General features: G+C 56.4%; 1 protein-coding gene across 10 annotated transcripts in view; it reads right to left on the bottom strand.

Moving 5' to 3' along the window:
* LOC120373111 (maestro heat-like repeat-containing protein family member 1) overlaps positions 1-17,790 on the bottom strand; it is a 53,131-nt gene that overhangs the window by 12,104 nt on the left and 23,237 nt on the right. For 8 of the 10 annotated variants that reach the window (XR_005585393.1, XR_005585392.1, XR_005585394.1 and 5 more), the window contains exons 26-40: positions 17,050-17,145; positions 16,445-16,549; positions 16,205-16,331; positions 15,733-15,827; positions 15,344-15,493; positions 14,387-14,541; positions 11,349-11,505; positions 11,093-11,259; positions 10,295-10,426; positions 10,046-10,160; positions 9,530-9,685; positions 9,164-9,346; positions 8,654-8,806; positions 7,681-7,815; positions 7,152-7,221 (exon numbers count right to left, since the gene is read on the bottom strand). Coding sequence is in view for 4 of the 10 variants with exons in the window: in XM_039491005.1 (XP_039346939.1) it covers positions 7,152-7,221; positions 7,681-7,815; positions 8,654-8,806; positions 9,164-9,346; positions 9,530-9,685; positions 10,046-10,160; positions 10,295-10,426; positions 11,093-11,259; positions 11,349-11,505; positions 14,387-14,541; positions 15,344-15,493; positions 15,733-15,827; positions 16,205-16,331; positions 16,445-16,549; positions 17,050-17,145 (1,996 nt within the window). In the remaining 6 variants the exon portion in view is untranslated. Of the gene's footprint in view, positions 1-6,389; positions 6,450-7,151; positions 7,222-7,680; positions 7,816-8,653; positions 8,807-9,163; positions 9,347-9,529; positions 9,686-10,045; positions 10,161-10,294; positions 10,427-11,092; positions 11,260-11,348; positions 11,506-14,386; positions 14,542-15,343; positions 15,494-15,732; positions 15,828-16,204; positions 16,332-16,444; positions 16,550-17,049; positions 17,146-17,790 lie in introns of all 10 variants that reach the window. The other 2 variants (XM_039491007.1, XM_039491008.1) reach the window with 1 other exon arrangement.

Below are 17,790 nucleotides of genomic sequence, written 5' to 3'. Positions count from 1 at the left end.
CAGTAGGGGAGCCCGGTTCCCCACGCGCCTCCCCAGCTGATCGCAAGACGTCAGTGCAACGTATGGAGGAGACCCACTGTGAGGGCTACAATAGGGAACCCAGGTCTGTTAGCCCAATTGCTACCGGATAGGATCTCCGAAGGGAGACCCACCACTAAACAGGTTCAGCTCAACGGGTATGAGGGAGAAACTGTCTCCCATGGTTGGTCTCTTGGAAGTGGTGATTTGCCATCCCAATCTCCCAGTGTTTGTCTGTGAACAGTCATGTGGTCTGTGACAAGGAGAAGGGAAGGTGAAACTGTTTGTCTAGTCAGAAAAGCAGTTTAACTGCTGGGGAAGAAAATGTCTCCAATCTTCTGTCTGTGGAGCAGGCAGAAAGTACCTCTCAGTTTATGCTGATGGAGGATTTGTCAGTTGTGCCAGATGTGGTTCTGAACTCAACTAAAACCCAGGAAGGAAGTGTTCCTAAGCCTGTGTCTGTTGGGGGTAATGACTTGCCTATAGAGGGAGCTACCCCAATCTCCAAACGTTTGTCTGGGAACAAAGGGGAGGAAATTCCAAACTTTGTGACTGTTAAGAATGGCAGTTTATCTGTTGGGGGAGAGTTTGTCTCCAATCTTCTGTCTGAGGAGCAGACAGAATGTGCCTCTCGGTTTATGCTGATTAAGGATATGTCAGTTGTCTCAGAAGTTGTTTTGGACTCAAGTGAAACCCAGTAAGATGTTTCTGTAGAGAAGCCCCTAACTACAAAGGGAAAGGACAAAATTTCTGGGGAAAATGAATTGTTGCCTAAAAGTGCCCCTGAAGGAATAAACCCTCATGCTAGCTTTTGCAAGCAGTTTGCTGCAACTGAAGGGTGTGGAAGTGAGTTACCTAAATTAGCTCAGAATGAATCATTGCCTGTAGCAAGCAACAGTGTAGGTGCTGAGAAATTTGGTTCAGTTTCTAGTTGCCAAAGTTTCTCAACTGTGTATAAATCCACTGACTTTATTTTAGAAAGATCCAGGGTGGAAGCCATCCCTACTAAAACCAACACTGCCTCTGTCACTGCTAAGCAGCTCTTTACACACACCTGGGATGGCCGCTGCTCTATTGTGAATCGGGCCAGCCCCAGTGTTTGTCAGGTAGAAATCCTAAATGGGAAAAATGAAAAATCCTGGCGGAAATGGTTTCATTCTTCACGGCTCAAAGACTGGAAGGATAAACCACCTGACCCGCAAGACTGTCTTCTCTATCCTGTTGGCCACCCTTCTTGGCCAGCAAGAAGGAACAGCTTTGAGCCATTGGAAAATACACATCGAGTGGGCTGGTCAGTGCCTACCCCGATGTTAAGACAGGAAAAGGCCAGAAAAGTCCTTCACCCTGCAATATTGGTCCCAGATTCTCCCAGTATATAGGGGGGGAGTGTGGGAAGTTTCTCTCTCTTCTCTGCCCCCTCACAGGTCCTGTACACGAGCCTTGACATCATTGTCATTGGAACTCAGACACTTCCGTTCCGTTACCCAGAGGTGAACTGCAGCTGTCTCTGATCACGCCAGCAGGCAACAATATCACACGGTTCCTCGGAAACTGGGAACCGCTGAACTGGACTTTAGCTGGACGTGACTTGATTCAGCAAGGTCCCCCAGACTGGGTAGTTCCATTAAAGGGCACACATTGTGACAAGCTCATGCCAGCAATTTGGGCATATTGCTGTTTTGGGGGGATTTCCTGAGCCCAGTTTGTACAGAGTGGAATTGGGCCAATAACAAAAAAAACAGTTTTAAATTTCGACCCTCTGATTACAAACCTTGCTTCCCTCCGACATTTAAGAGCCCCAGTTTCAGGACCCCGTGTGTTGAAATTCGATCAACAAGAACATTTGGTTCTTCAACCTCAGACTTCTCCGAAGGAGGTTCAAATCCACTTAGAGGGCATGAATATCTCTCACATTGAACCTCTAAGCGCTCCCTTGATTGGAACTAGCCATAAGGGTTGGGATGAATGGGTAACCTGGGGATAAGTCTCGCTGTTCCTCGTTGTTATCCAGGAAGAGGGGTCTGTTATTGTCTATGTTGGCAAAGCATGTGTGTGTGTAAGGACAAGATGTAATATTGTATTAATTACTGGACATTGGATCCAACCCACAGTGCCTTACATTAATTGCTGTTTGTGTAGTGTAACCACCATTGTTAGTCGTGATATTAAGTTTACTGTGCCTATATGGACTGTACAACATTTAAATGCCGACCCTGAGCTCTACAAGGAGGTTTCCCCCATTTCACTGGGAATGGGTCTCATTGCCATGAAGGTAAGGACACAGGCCATTACTCCTGGTGGGAGACTTTGCTTGGGTGGAGCCCCAGTGCAACAGGTCTTTTGAAGCTCATGCTTCACCCCATTGTGGTGATCACTGGTTTCCAAATTATACAAGCAATTGGTCTGGTTCTGCTGATTTATTGGATACAACGACTGATGCGGCAGCTGCAATGGATGGAAGATCAGAGCCGGTACCACGGTGTAAGGCTGTGATGGGGATACTCGCTCAGCACAAGCACCCCATCAATGGGGGGACTTGATACCAGTCAGCTCTGTGTTCTTGGGGAACCACGGTGCAGTATCCAGCCTGACTCATGAAAGACACACACACTCCTCCACCGGCCTCTGCTTAAACCAAAACCCATCAGAGGAAAAAACTTGCAGAGAACAGTGAAGGGTGGATGGGAGGCACACCTAGACCCCTCCTGACAAGGGTGACAAGACTAAGACATCGCCATTAGCATACAGAATGAAGAACAGAGACAAGTCCCTTAGCCCCATCTGCATGAAAGATGGGACAGGGAGACATCTCAATTTGCATACAGAATGGAGAACAGAGAACCACACTGAACTCTGGGACCACAAAAAGCAGGGACGCACTGCATCATGGGAATCTCTGCTCCAGATGTTAATGAACCTATGCCTGCCCACACCCAGCTCAGCAGTCATCAGACCAATTCTAGTAAGGAATCCTTGACTGATGTCCAAAATACTGAAGCAGCCTAGTTGCACTGTGAGCTCCCTGGAAGAAAACATCTCCCATAGCCAAGAGTGATCAGCTCCTATTGTCTAACCCAGGGGTTGGCAACCTGTCAGAAGTGGTGTGTTGAGTCTTCATTTATTCACTCTAATTTAAGGTTTTGTGTGCCAGTAATACATCTTATTGTTTTTAGAAGGTCTCTTTCTATAAATGTATAATATATAACTAAACTATTGTTGTATGTAAAGTAAATAAGGGTTTTAAAATGCAGAGCCCCCCCAGAGCAGTGGCCAGGACCTGGGCAGTGTGACTGCCACTGAAAATCAGCTCACGTGCTGACTTTGGCATGTGTGCCATAGGTTGCCTACCCCTGGTCTAGCCTAAAGAAAACCCTTGAATCATCACTTTACCTAGAAACAAATCTAGTGTTCTCCCTTGAATCATTGTATTTTCTCTACAAAAACCCCTACTCACCCTCCAGCAAGTGTTCTGATGCATAGACCCAAGCTCTGCATCAGTTCCACTGGGACTCCATCTCCTGACTGGTCGTGCTGGGGGCTCTGCCTGTCTCCTGCCCTCAGGACCCTGAACTACCACCATCACCTGGGAACCCCGACCAGTTCAAGCTTCAGGGAGCGGTGAGATCCCCTTCTCTCTCTCTCTCTCTCTCTCTCTCTCTCTCTCTCTTTTCCTCTCTACCTTAGGTATTAACCTTTAATTATGTATGTTCTGTTGCTTTAGCCCCCCTTGTGTAGTGATCTCTATTATTCAATAAATAACTTGTATGGTTAAGCTGGTTGCTTCTCTCTCTTTCTTTTATGCTATTAGCTTCCCCCATTCACTCTACACAGGGCCGGCTGCAGACCCCAGCTCGCCAAGCAGGCGCGTGGGGCGGCATTGTTGGGGCAGGGCGGCATTTGTCTCCGGCGGACCTTCCGCAGTCATGCCTGCGGGAGGTCCACCGGAGCCCCGGAACGAGCGGACCTGCCGCAGGCATGACTGCAGAGGGTCCCCTCTTCCCGCGGCTCCGCTTGACCTCCCGCAGGCATGACTGCGGCGGGCGCGCTGGTCCCGCGGCTCGGACGGAGCTCCCGCAGGCATGCCTGCGGATGCTCCACCGAGCCGCGGACCACGGGACCGCCCGCGACGCTTCTTCTGCCCCGGCCACAGGACCGGGGAAGGGCGGCGCGAGCGGCGCAACGTGCCGCCCTGCTTGGGGCGGCGGAATTTCTAGAGCCGCCCTGACTCTACAGCAACACTTCTTTTACCTAAGCTAAAGATCCCTGCAGCGCTCAAAATCCTGTGGGGTTTGCTCATCAAGTAGGTTACTGCCAGTACAATTGTGATGTGAGAGTGGGGATAGGGATGTGCTGAATCTAGGACACATAAGGGTAACAGTTTGAAAGTGCTGCTTGACCCAGTCCATGGAGCCCAGGGGCATAGAAGGAGAGGCAGCTTGAAAGTGCTGCTTCATCCAGCCCTAGATTCCCTCCATCCAGCTCCATTTCTTGGTGTTGTCCGGCTGTGTCTTTGTAAAACAGGCCGGCCGAAAACTGCGTGGCGAGAATGTCATCGCTGTAATTGAGCATCGATTCTAGAAAGGCCCTGTAAGGGTAACAGTTGTTGCTTTGGCTTATGAGGCAGTCTCCCAGCGTGACATCCAACTGACTGAAAATAGAGGCCACGGGGTAATTCACCAGGCCCACCGCGGCGTCCTTGACGAGTTCAGTTCCGTCTCCCTTTACGATTTTGCAACACAGGTACAGCAGTGTGTTGTTTAAATCCATATCATCTATGCCATTCCCTGCTATAAAAAAGTCAACGGGGGCAGACGCCGTAAAAGGCCAATAGAGGCGGCACCTCAGTGTAGATGCTTTTCTCGATTCTGGTCTGCGCAGGGGCTGTTTGGAACAAGTCTAGTTCAGATTTGATGCACTCTTCAGACCCGCAGCGAACAAAAGCCATGTTGATTAAAATCTCTCTCTTTTACCAGGCAGAGACCATCTCCTCTTTCGCCCAGGCTTCCTCTTGGACTTTCGCTTATGGCCGGCCCTGCGTGTCAAAGCCCTTCTTTAAAAGGGTTTCGGTGGACCTGTGTGTCACAGGTATGAGGCATTTCTCTTTCTCTTCCTCCTTTTAATGTACATCATCCCCGATCCTTCCTGTGAGGCTGTATTCCCCACCTTCTCCAGAACAGCGCGGCAGACATGACCTACCAACCACATCTTTAGCTATGCTTTGAGCGGCCGTTTTTACGTGGGGTTTAATAATCTCTAGCCCCTTCCTCAAAAGCGGTACGGCCTTTCAAAAGAGGCTACGAAATATTCCACCCACACCAGCCCCGTACGTTACGGGAGCCCCGTGATATCCAGGAAGGGCGTATCCAGCCTGGGCTTTGTAATAGTTCCTGTAGATGGTGGGGTGGTCGTAATTTTTTAAGATCGCCAGAATAGCGTTTTGCTTTTTAGAAACCTTGCTCTCTCTCTGCGGATGCAGATGCAGCTTGACGATCACCTTGCCGAAGTGAAATGAGACGCGTCTGTTCTAATCTGTCTTTATTTCAGTGGTGATGGTGTCGATGTGGTGTTTACTGGCAGGGACGTAATGAGGCTTCTTGGGTTGACTGCCACCTCTACAGGTATTTAAGCACCAGGCCTAGGATACCTGCTCAGCCCCTGCCTGGGTTCTGCCTAGTGAGCAGCTGGCAGGGTCAGCCTCTGACAGAACTAATGCCCATGAGCATAGCTGGGGCTGGGATGGGGTGCGGGGGGGTCAGCTGCTCTGTGTGTGCAGGAGCTCTCGGAGCTGCCACTTGCAGGGGGCTGGCAGCAATCCTTGGGAGAGATGGTTAGTGCTGGGTCTGCAACACGCTTTCCTGGCATATGCCAAGCTGGGTTCTGCAGAGTTAGCACCAAATAAGGCTCGGATCAACCCCCAGCCTCGCCCTTGGCTGGGGCTGCTCAGAGTCCCTGCCGGCGGCACCGCAGCTCGTGAGGGAGTAGGGGGAAAGTCTCCTCCAGCAGCCGGGTCTCCCATGGGAGGTTGTTTCCCTCCCTCTTGTGGAGTCCACCCCCTCCCTGCTTGCCACGGCCCCCTGCCTGCCAAGAACGACTCACTTCTGACTTCCAGACCCTGCTGACCAGCTATGGCTTCTGCCCAGGCCAAGATGGCAACACCTCATGGGGCAGGGAGGTTCACACTATGGGAGAGGATACCCCAGAACCAGCCCTGAGGGTTTTCTCCCTCCTCCTACACTCTGCAGGTCACTCCAACTGGGTTCCGGCTCCCAGCCACCATGCGATGTGGCTGCTGCCCCCTGCCCCTAGAACCCCTCCCCGATTTCCCCCTGCCTCTCCTCCCAGCACAGCACTACCCCTCAGCTGGGACTTACAGCAGGGCGGGTGGTCCAAGCCTGCTGCTCTTCTCTGGCTTCAATTCTCCATCATGTATCCTAAGGGAGGCAGGTGGGCCTGGTTATTTAACAGCATGCAGGGTGACAGCCACCACTTGTATTTCTGTCCTTCAAGGTGTCCCCGGCCCCCAATCCACCCGGGCAGAGGAGGGGAAGGAGCTGGGTGGAGAGTCAGTCCCCAAGATTATTGGGATCATTTTGCCTTTGGCCTCGTGCCCCCAAAGGCCAGGAGAGAGGTGTTGTGCACACAAGCCCCACGGGGAGTTGGCATGAAGCACAGTGTGGCAGAGCTGCTGCCCTGGCTCTTTGCCTGCATGGCTGGTGGTAGCTGGGGTGGGCAGGGCTGGGGCTTCCTGTGAATCTCTGGCCTCCCTGTACAGGCTGCAGGGGGACCTGGCTGGGGCCAGTGCCTCGGGGGTGGGGGGATGGGGACCAGGGTGAGACCTTTGTGAGAGAGGATCTCTCCCTCGGGCCTGCTCCTGCTGCAGGCGCTGGGCTTGTCCAGGGCCAGGACGGAGAGACCCTCTGGCAGCAGAGCCCTCCCGTATCTGGCTGCAGGGAGTCTTGGTTCCCGCTTTGTCCCAGGGAGGTGGGAAGGTGTGTGGGGGGAGGTGGGTGTGTGTGTGTGCAGGCAGAGGTGGCCAGCCCCTCCCCCCGTTGGCAGTGTGCATGTGGCACTGGGCCCCAGGCTCATGGGGCAGGGAGGGATAATAGGAAGTAGAGCTCCAGCTCTTTTCTTACCGATCAGCTGTTGGGCAGCTGCTGCTCTCAGGGCAGCCTTCTTGCTCAGCCTCCCTGGGCAGTCCTGGAGCTGGGAAGCCAAGAACCCAGTTAGTCCCAAGCCACACATCCTCCCCAGGCTGAGGGGAGCTGCCTGCTAGGGAGGTGAGGAACCCCTGGCTGCCAGAGCCCTCTCCCCCTTGACTCCTCCCATGGGACAGAGCTGACTTGTAGGGGAGCCATCCGCAAGGGCGGGGGAGGGCTGAGTCAATGGGGGGCAGCACCTTGTAAGGGGTGGCCATTCTTGGGGTGGGCGGGGAGCGCGTGGGTTTTTTGGGGGGTTTTGGTTCAGTAGGGGAGAGGTTTTTTGTTGTTTTTGTTTCGGGGGCGTGGCGCTTGGGGGAGGGTGTTTCGGGGGGGCGGCCCTCTTTTTTTTTGCTTGGGGCGGCAAAAAAGTTAGAGTCGGCCCTGCCTAGAGCAGGGAAATGCTCTGTGCCTAGGTCCTCCCACCGCCCAGTCCTGCAGGGCCCACACCCCAGATCTCACTCACCAGGGTCCTGCAGGCTTCGCTCAGGAAGGTGGGGATGGCGGGGGCCGCTCCCTCGGCCAGCTGGCTCCGCACGAGGTTGCGCAGGGGCTGGTAGCTCAGGAAGGATGCGCAGTGCAGCAATGCCACCCTGCACGCCTGCCAGAGAGGGCGAGAAGGGAGCTGGGTGAGTTTCCCTGAGCGCAAGGGGCTGCCAACTCGCAGGCTCTGCATGGCTTGGGGAGACTCCGCTGTGCCGGAGCAGCAAGGAGCCAGCTCTTTGCAGAACCTCCTCTGGCCTGACGGTTGTTCCCCAGACCCCCACAGCCCCCATCTCCAGCTTGGCTGGGTTGAGAGGAGCCAGGCCCGAGTGCTGGGGCCGGAGAGGGACACTCCTGGAGCAGGGAAGGGGCCATTCCCTTGGGGTCCCTGTTAAGTGGTTAACAGCACTGCCCGGTGTCCAACATACTTGGCCTCCCCTCAATCCCAGGCACTACTGGGGGCTGCTACTCGGCGGAGGGGAGATTGCTGCAGGAGGCTGGTCATTCCCAGGCAGGAGCTAGCACACAGGTGAGGGCAGGGCAGCAGCAATGGAGACCCAGTCGGCCTCAGCGACCTGCCCTTCCCTGAGGCCCTGCTTGGGTTAGGTCACTTGCTAGGGGCCAGAGATAGACCTGGGCCTGGCCACTAAACAGGGCAGGCTGTAAAATGGAGCCACGGCCTCGGAGAGGCTGGCTGGGCAGGGAGGCTGGAGGTGCCTGTGGGGAATGGAGGAGGAGAAGGAAACCTCACAGATCTACCCCACAGCTACACTCTGAGGGCTGGCAGAGCTCTGTGGGGGGTGGGGGAGGGCTGGATTAGTGGGGGGTCCTGGGTGCCACAGGGCAGCACTGAAGAGATCTGGGGCTTGGAGGGGGGAGTTTGCACCACCCTTGCCATGTTGTTCGAATGCCCCCAGCAGCCACCCCTGCCCCTATGAGCCCTCAGCTGCACTCACCTGGGCCACCTGGGGGTCCCCGTCTTGTAGGTGGATCAGCAGCGTCCCCATGCTCTTCTCCACCTCAGCCCCGAAGCGGGATGACCTCTTGGAAACAAACTTACTGAGCTGGCCAAAGAGCTCGATGGAGGCCCGCCTCAGGCTGCTGTTCTCCTGCAGACAGGGGGTTCAGGGTGGTTAGAGGGGACAGGCTGAGGACCTCACATGCTTTGGGAATCAGCCTGGCCGCTGCAGAGCCCGGAGAGGTTTCAGCTAGTTCAAACGACAGGACAATTCTCTACAAACTCCTCTCCTTCCTGCTGGGCCCCAGGGCTGCCGAACAATTGTGGGCCCAGGGCCCAAGAATGGTTCTATCCCTGCCTCCCCTGGCAGAGGAGCTGAGCTGCCCCACAAATGCAGGAATGTGCCTGCCTCGGACACTGAGCCCCCTCCGTGTGAGGGCAGGTCCTGACCATCTCCCCCTGTGGGGTGTCCTATAGCACCCTGGGGCCTGCCCTGCTTGGTACTTACATCCTCAAAGAATGTTCTCGCCTGCATGGCCAGCGGAACGGCAACATGCGCCTTCAGAGGCGCCTTGGGGTCCCGCAGCATCCAGCAGAGCCCTTCCGTCGCGTCCAGAATGGCGCAGGGGTCGCAGGATTGGCATACGCCGTGGACAAAGCTCGCCAGAATCTGGTCTTGCTTCTTCCTGACCTGCAGACAAGGGGTTGGATGCCGCTCGGTGAGTAACCATCTGTCAGCCTGAGTGTAACCACAGTCCAGTCAAGTCAGCCTACAGCCCAGTCTTCTCCATAGGAGCCATAGGCTGAGGAGAAGGGGAACCAGGAGCTTCCTACCCAGCCTTCTCTGCCTAGTATCCTGCCATTCCAGACCCACCTTGTCCGGGAACGCGGTCACTGCGTTCCTGAGGCCATGCAGGGCTCTGCCACGAATGTGGATGTTGCTGTCCTGCGTCTGCTGCAGCATGGCCTTCAGCACCTGCTTCCGCATGGCCTTGGGCTCGTTTTCCATCAGCAGGGGGCTGCCGAGGAACTAAAGGGAAGGAAAGGAGCTGTCAGAGAGGGCTGGGCGAGGCCAGTGGGTCCTAGCCCGGCAGGAGCAAGGGCAAGGGAGTATGATCAGGGCTCAGGAGGTGACTTAGATCCGTACCGACTGCTGTTCACGAGGGGCTGGCTTCAGCTGAGCTTAGCGGAAGTGATATGTGCAGGGCAGAGCGCTCCCTCTGGTTCCAGTGGGGTGCTCCCAAACTCCACCACAGATCCCCCAGCAGAGGGATTAATTTACAAGCAATACACCACCAGGACCGTTTCTCATTGGCTGACCAGCTATTGGCCCCCTGTTCCATCATCTTCTGGACCTGGTTAACCCTTCCCCCTGGTCCTCCAGGCTCACCTCTGCGAACAGGGCGGTGCAGGCCATGCGTTCACCCTCCTGGCTGGCCTGCAGGCTGGGAAGGAGAAGCTGTGGGATGCTCTTCAGGGCCAGGTTTGGGTGGCTCACTATGGCTCTGGGAGAGAACAAGAACTCATGTTGATGTGTGCATGAGAGCCCTGCACAGGCTGGAATCCGGCCCGGTCCCGGCCACCCCCTCCCATCTCTGCCCCACTGTGAGAACGTGACTCCTCCAGCCTCTGTCCTCACCTGCTAAGGAGAGTGAACCCCTTGGGCTGGGCCTCTTCCAGCAGCTGCCAGCCTTGCTCCTGGTCCATTAGTTCCACAGCTGGCTGACTGCCCCTGAGGCGCAGCACCCGCGCCAGGGCCTGCACGGCCATGCTGGGAAGAGAAGGAGGCAGGAGATGGTGATGCGGGGATGCTTGCTCTCTGGGCGGGGTGGGGGCCTGGCTGCAGCACTCCCTTGCTGCAGCACTGAAAGGATCAGGGTGAGAATAGATGCTGCCCCACTTCTGCCTTTGGTTCTCCCCCCGCAACTGTGTGTGTGTGGGGGGTGTCTGCAGATGTGACCTTCGCTCTCCTCCAAAGATGTGAAAATTGCCCCTCCCCCCAGGATACTGACCCTGGGGAGAAAAGTACAGGCAGTGCCCCCTGATCTCCTGAGCCCTGCCCCCCAGGGCCCACTGCAGAAAAGGGATGAAGTGGCTCAGTGACAGGCCCGGCCTGTCCAAAGCCTTCAAAGCAGACAGTAAATAGAGACAGCAGCCAGCTCTGCCCTGCTCCCCAGCTCTGCTCCCCCCGCCCCCCGGCTCAGCTCCTTCATCACCCTGCTGAGCTGCCCACTCTGAGGAGCTCTCTGGCTCCCTGAGTACCCAGGGGCAGCTCTGCCTGCTCCTCAGCACAAGAAACCTGACTGATCTGAACCCTCGGTCCCCCGAAGGCGTTGGGGGTCCCTGGACAACGAGGGTCCAAGCAGGAAGCTTCCCTCTCCTAGGGGCTAGCACAGACACTATGTGAGTGCTGGGATCCATCAGCCCCACACATTACCTGCGTGGACTGGTGTCACTGGGCCAGTCCTGCTGGACTCCTAAGAGGTGTTGTGCCGGGGGGCTGGCGATGGCAAGGAAGCAAGAGGCGAACAGGTCGTCCTCGTGTCCCTCCAGGGTGTCCCCTTGCCCCAAGGCCCCGATCAGCTCCCACAGGCCGTATGTGGTCTGGAAGGGAAAAGATACAGTCAGAAGACCGTGGCCGTGCGCAGAATGGAGCCAGGAAAGGGGGCTGAATGCCAGCGATGGGAACTTACCGCCGGGGGCAGCCGGGCTGGCTGGGGGCAGCTCCTGTCCTGGGTCTGTCCAGGGTTAGCCCAGCCCTTCTCCGGGCTGTCGTCCAGCAGGATGTGGAGTACCTCCCTGGTCAGCATGGGGTCTGCACCCAGGAACCTCCAGATGGCCTTGATGTGGCTGTGACGGACAGGGGGACAGGCAGGTAAGGAATTAACACAGAGGACGGGCTGTCACGGAGTGTGGGGGAGTCCGGCTCTGCACCCCTCTTCCTGGGTCTCACAGTGTCTCTCAGCCAGCCAGTAAAACAGACGGTTTATTGGACAACAGGAATGCAGGATACAGCAGAGCTTGGAAATACAGCCAGGACCCCTCAAACTGGTCCTTCTGGGGGTGCAGGGAGCTTAGTTCCCAGCTTGGGATTCCCAGCACTGCACCCCCCAGCCCCAAACCGAAACTGACCCAACCCTCTCCAGCTGGCTCTCTGTCTTTGCTGCTTTGACTAGCTTCCCTGGCCAAGGTGTTGACCTCTCCTCCCGCCTGCCTAGCTCAGGTTACAGGCTCAGGTATTGTCCATCACCTAAAGTCCTCCCCGGCTCTCCCATCCCCCACACAGACAGTCCCTACTCCATCACACGGGCCCAGCTGGGACACACTGGGGATGACGCCCTCTGAGGGGCGACGGGCCAGAAGCAGCAGGTTGAGCCTGCTGGTGGCTGACCTCAAGGCCCTTCAGGCCCTGGCCAGTCCTAAGGGGTTCATACCCTCCTGCCTGGGCGCTGCCAGGGGGCGCTGGGTCACAGCAAGGGCTGGGCGGAGGTGGCCAGACTCACTTCTCCCAGCTGGGGGGCCCCCTCCCTCCCTTGCTGCCTTCTCCTGATGGGAACCAGAGGGGCTGGGGTTAGAGCCCCCATGGGGGAAAGCAGTTACTTCAGGCTCAGGGGTGGGGGCTGGTGTGAGGAGGTGCCCACCCTTGGGGGGCGGGGGTTCGTGCTAGGTGCTGGGCTGGATCTCCTGAGCTGGGGGGCAGAGAGGGGGGCTGCAGGCAAGGAGAGGAGGAGCTCCTTCCCCATGGGGCAGGGGGCAGGGGGTTCAGGAGCAACAAGGCTCCAGTTCTGGCCACGCCATGGCTCTGGGGTGGGGGTGGGGGGTTGGAGAAGGCTGTAAAATGGGCTCCGTGCTTGTCGGCTCTGGGCAGGATGCAGGGAAGGCGCTGCTGGCCCTGGGGAACCTGGCAGGCTGGTGAATCATAGAATCATAGAATCATAGAATCATAGATCAGAAGGGACCAATATGATCATCTAGTCTGACCTCCTGCAAGATGCAGGCCACATTAGCCGATCTCCCCACTCCATTAGCAAGCGACCCCTGCCCCATGCTTCGGAGGAAGGCGAAAAACCTCCAGGGCCACAGCCAATCTACCCTGGAGGAAAATTCCTTCCCGACCCCAAATATGGCGGTCAGCTGAACCCCGAGCATGCGGGCAAGACTCTCCAGCCATACCCTCTGGAAAAAGGTTAAGAATAACATATCATTGACCCATTGTACTATTTACCAGTGTGGCACTTAATTAACCTATTGACTAAGCCCGGTATCCTATCATACCATCTCCTCCATAAACTTATCTAGCTTAGTCTTAAAGTCATGGAGGTCCTTCGCCCCACTGTTTCCTCGGTAGGCTGTTCCAGTATTGCACTCCCCTGATAGTTAGAAACCTTTGTCTAATTTCTAGCCTAAATTTCCTAACTGACAATTTATATCCATTTGTCCTCGTGTCCACATTAGCACTGAGCTGAAATAAGTCCTCTCCTTCCTGGTATTTATCCCTCTGATATATTTAAAGAGTGTAATCATATCTCCTCTTATCCTTCTTTTGGTTAAGGAAAACAAACCGAGCTCCTCAAGTCTCCTTTCATATGACAGGCCTTCCATTCCTCGGACCATTCTAGTGGCCCTTCTTTGTACCTGTTCCAGTTTGAATTCATCCTTCTTAAACATGGGAGACCAAAACTGCACACAATACTCCAAATGAGGCCTCACCAACGCCTTATATAACGGGACTAGCACTTCCTTATCCCTACTAGAAATACCTCGTCTAATGCATCCCAATACCGCATTTGCTTTCTTAACGGCCACATCACATTGCCTGCTCATGGTCATCCTACGATCAACCAGGACTCCTAGGTCCTTCTCCTCCTCCGTTACTTGCAACTGGTGCGTCCCTAGCTTATAACTAAAATTCTTGTTAGTCATCCCTAAATGCATAACCTTACACTTCTCACTATTGAATTTCATCCTGTTACTAATACTCCAGCTTACAAGGTCATCCAAATCTCCCTGGAGGATATCCCGATCCTTTTCCGAATTGGCAATACCTCCCAACTTGGTGTCGTCCGCAAACTTTATCAGCCCACTCCTACTCTTGGTTCCCAGGTCAGCAATAAATAGATTGAATAAATCAGAGAAGACCAGCCTCTAGGGGTGGGATGAGGTGTCTAAAAGTGTGCGGGGATGGGGAAGGGACCAGGCTGGGATTTCAGGGGGGAGAGGGCATTTCCAAGCTGGAGGGAGGGGGTGCCCCTGCGGGACATGCTCAGTGTAGGGGCGTCTGTGGGGAGCGATGTAGTTAGGCTGGCCCCTCTCCTGCCTCAGCCTGGAGGGAGGACCTGCCGGGAGCAGGGGGCCATGCTGACAGACGGGGTGACCCTGCTCACATGGGGTCTCTCCTGGTCTGTGTTGTGATGAGGGGCCCTGGAAGACTGTTCTGGCCTCCAGCCAGCTAAGCCATTGTGCGGCCAAACCGGGAGGGGGTGGGCTGGTTAGCAGTGCACAGAACCAAGTGCGGGAGGGTGACAGCTGTGTTAGGAATAGCTCTGGAGCCCTCCAAGGGACACGGAGGCTAATGGTGATCACACGCTGGGGCAGGGCTGTTCCCTGGGGGCCTGTGTGCAAGGGGAGGGTTTGTCCTGCATGTAACCATGGTGCTGTGGAGTGACCCCATTAAGGGGGGCTCGGAGGCTGGAGGGGGGTGTTCTATCCTTTCCCCAGGGCCGGCACTCACTGTTTGTAAGGCCAGGGCATCTTCAGGAGGATGTTGACTGCGGTCTTGGTGTGCTGCCTGGCCAGTAGGTGGAGGATGTCTCTTGTCCCATCACTCAGCCGCTCCCCCCGGGGTGGGCTCAGTGTGTAGGAAAGAGCGGCTTGGAGATCCTGCACCTGTGGAAGCAAAGCAGGGGCTGAGACCCTACTCCTGCTGTGGGTGGCTGGCAGGCAAGGGCCAGGAGGAGCTGGTCAGGCTCAGAAACAAGTCAACGGTCCCATGGCCTGGTGGAGGCCATGAATAAACTCTCCTAGTTAGTGACCAGTCCGAGGGGGTTTCTGGGTTTGGTCCTTTGAAACCTCCACCTGTGATCCAGCTCCGTAGCACTAAGGGTTCCTTGGAGGGACACAGGGCCAGCGGTTAGGTGGATCACCGGCCTGCAGAGGGCGCTCCGATGGCTGCAGAGCTAATTTCCGACAGAGACCAGCAGGAGGCGCCGCAGGGGTGAACCCACATTGCTACAGTCCCAATCCCACTGCCCAGTGATACCCCACCCCCGGATATCCCAGCTGTACCTCCCCTTGTGACAGCACACCTGGGCTGCTTCAGCACCAGAGTGGGATCTAAACGTCTGGGATGCATTTCCATGCCCTACGTCAATCTGTGTCCACTGGGCAAAGAGTCAGTGGACACCGGGGATGCCACTGCAGACTCTGTTCCCCTAGCTGAGGGATGGGTCTGGAAATAGGGCACATTTTCCAAGGAGTGAGCCGGGCAAGCCAGACTCCTGGGATCGAAGCCTGCAAAGGATTACAAGGCCGTGCCGAGAGTCCGCCCGGCAGACAGGGTATGGATGGGTCCCATTGATCAATGATGGTGAGAACGGATGTCCCCCTTCCACATCCTCCCTCAGGCACCAGGAATTGTAGGCACGGGGCAAGATGGAGCTGCCCGAGAGGGCCAATGCCCAGCCATTACTTGACCCTGTAGCTCTGATTTTTGCTGTCTCAGCACCGCCTCCATGACGCCCGCCAGCTGCTCAGCACACTCCCCCTTCTCCAGCAGGCCCACCAGCAGGGTGAAGCTGAAGGGCATGAGGTCACGGGACTGCAGGTGTTCCGCGATGAGCTGCAGGGAAAGGCACAGGCCAAGTGTGAGCAGCGAGCCCCGGCCCGGGGAGGTGGGTTTGCTCTTCAGGGAACGGGGACAGAGGCACTGGCAGCCTGTGCCCAGGGCTATGTGAGTGGGCATTGGAACCCATACCCAGGAATTTCCATCTGCCGGCTCCTCATCGCGGGAAGGAGACAATAACCCCTCCCTTTCCCATGTGCGTGTCTGTCTCTCCAGCCACAGTCTCTTTTACTCACCATAGCAACATGGGCAGGGCTCTCTCTGCAGCTGGCATCCTGCTGCGTCTTGCTCAGCACAGTCAACAACGCCCCTGTCTTGCTGTACACGACGGCTGCACGAGAAACCAGCAGCACTCAGGCAGCGCTCTCAGGCCAGATTCTTCCCCCTTCCCGTCAAGCCAGGGCAGAGGTGCCAAAGAGCCAGACTCTGGGCACAGCTGGGGTGAGCTCTCAGCTGGCTCCTGGGCCAACTGCCCACCTAGAAGGTGTGTTGGGGTGGGGTGAGATCAGGGGAGGTCCCAGATGATCCCAGGCATCTGGTGAAGGGCAGATACCAGGTCAGCCCAGTAGGTACCAACCCACTTCTGCTCTGTGTCCCCCTGGTCAGAGCTGCGATGAAGGCGCCATGTTCTCTCTGCAGCTCTGCTCGCTAGGTAATGGCTGGGGCTGTGAAGGCTGAGAATTGTCGATTGCTTGCGCTCCATCTTACCTGTGCAAGGCGTGAAGAGCCAGTAGAGAGCCTGATATGCCCAGTATCGGGTGGTCTTCTGAGCATCGAAGGCCTGGCTTGTCAGCAGCCCGGCCATGTAGCCCTGCTCCACCATGGGTTTCAGGTCCTAATGGGCCACCGAACAGAAAATCAGGGCATGGGTTGGGGCGAGCTCAGCTCTGTATCACACCCTCCTCCCCCGTGAATGCTGTGGGGGGTAGCAGGGTCTGTGCTGCTCACCTCGGTCATGGCCTTGAATTGATAGAACATGAGGAGCCGGGCGCTGGCTTTCACAGCTCGGCTCCTCTCCTGGGCCCGGGGGGAGCAGATCCATGGCTGCAAGTGCTGGGGAGCAGGGAGAAAGCCGTGTGAGTGGCAGCAATGCCGGGGCAACCTCCAGAACCTGCTTCCCGCCCCAGCAGGGAGAGGACACGGAGCATTTAACCCCTTCTCCTCCGCTTCCGGACACTGGAGCTCAGTGCTCCTCTCCTGTCTGCGGGGCGCTGGGACAGGTCTGAAGGTCTTGGGCTCAGCGCTTTCAGGATTCTCCCCATTGATCCTGTGGGGTCTTGGGGCTGTTCCTTCAGGGGCACAGGGGTGCCACCCCAAATTTAGGAGGCCAAAGTGACACCCCCTGGAGCAAGACTAGGATTGTCTTGCTTGATCCCAGGGTTGGGTGTATGCCCTGGGGGACTGGCTAGTTCACAGCAGCTGGGAGGCCTGCTCAGCCCCCCCGGGATCAACTGGAGCCTTCCCTCTTGTGGTTCGGGTAGAACCTGAGCAGCCGGCCCATCCCCAGAAGGCCAGTGCTAATGGGCCCCTCGCCGTCACTCTCCCTATCATACCAGAAACAGCTGCAGTAGAGTGGTGGGGGTCAGGTGCTGTTCCAGGAATGTCTGCAGGACATGGTCCAGGCCCTCCCAGAGCAGTTCTTGGAGAGACTGCAGCAGAGAGAAGCAGGGGAGTAAATAGCAAGGGAGGTGGGGTGCACGAGGCAGGGGGACGAGTGGATCCCCCCGTCTGGAGCCAGGTGCTGTTGGTATTTGGGGTCCCTTTACCCAGGTGATACTGATCTCCCTGCACATAGACATGGGTCTCACCTGGACCATGGGCTGCCCTTTCCCAAAGAATCCTTCTTCCCACCCGGGCTCCCCAACCAACACATGTACTGTGCTGGGCTCTGGAGGGAAGGCCTCCTTCCTTCCCCTCTGGAGGGGTCCCAGCTGCCCCCAACACCCTGCTGGCTTGCCATGGGCTGAGCTGTTCATCCCTGTTCCAGCCAATCTCTGTTTCTGTGGCAAGGTGAGTCATGGCCTGGCCGTGTGGCTGTCCCGAATCCATGCTTTTGCTCCCTCTGCACCATATGCTATTTAATGCTCTGGGCCAGAAGCTCAGCTGGTGTCAACTGGGTGTAAGTTCTAGCTCCCTGTGCCAAGAAGCCAGGGTAATTCTGTACAGTGTCACAGACACTCACCTCTACAGCTGTCCTCCCTGCCAACCCAACTGCAGAGTTAACTGCATAGCCACTTGTCACCAGCCCTTTGGAAATTAAACCAAGGGGCTGGCTTCGGCTGGACACACAGCTC

Source organism: Mauremys reevesii, linkage group 10 (genome assembly GCF_016161935.1).
Source record: "Mauremys reevesii isolate NIE-2019 linkage group 10, ASM1616193v1, whole genome shotgun sequence".
Classification (NCBI taxonomy): Eukaryota; Metazoa; Chordata; order Testudines; family Geoemydidae; genus Mauremys; species Mauremys reevesii.
This window is presented reverse-complemented; position numbering and strand designations above follow the sequence as displayed.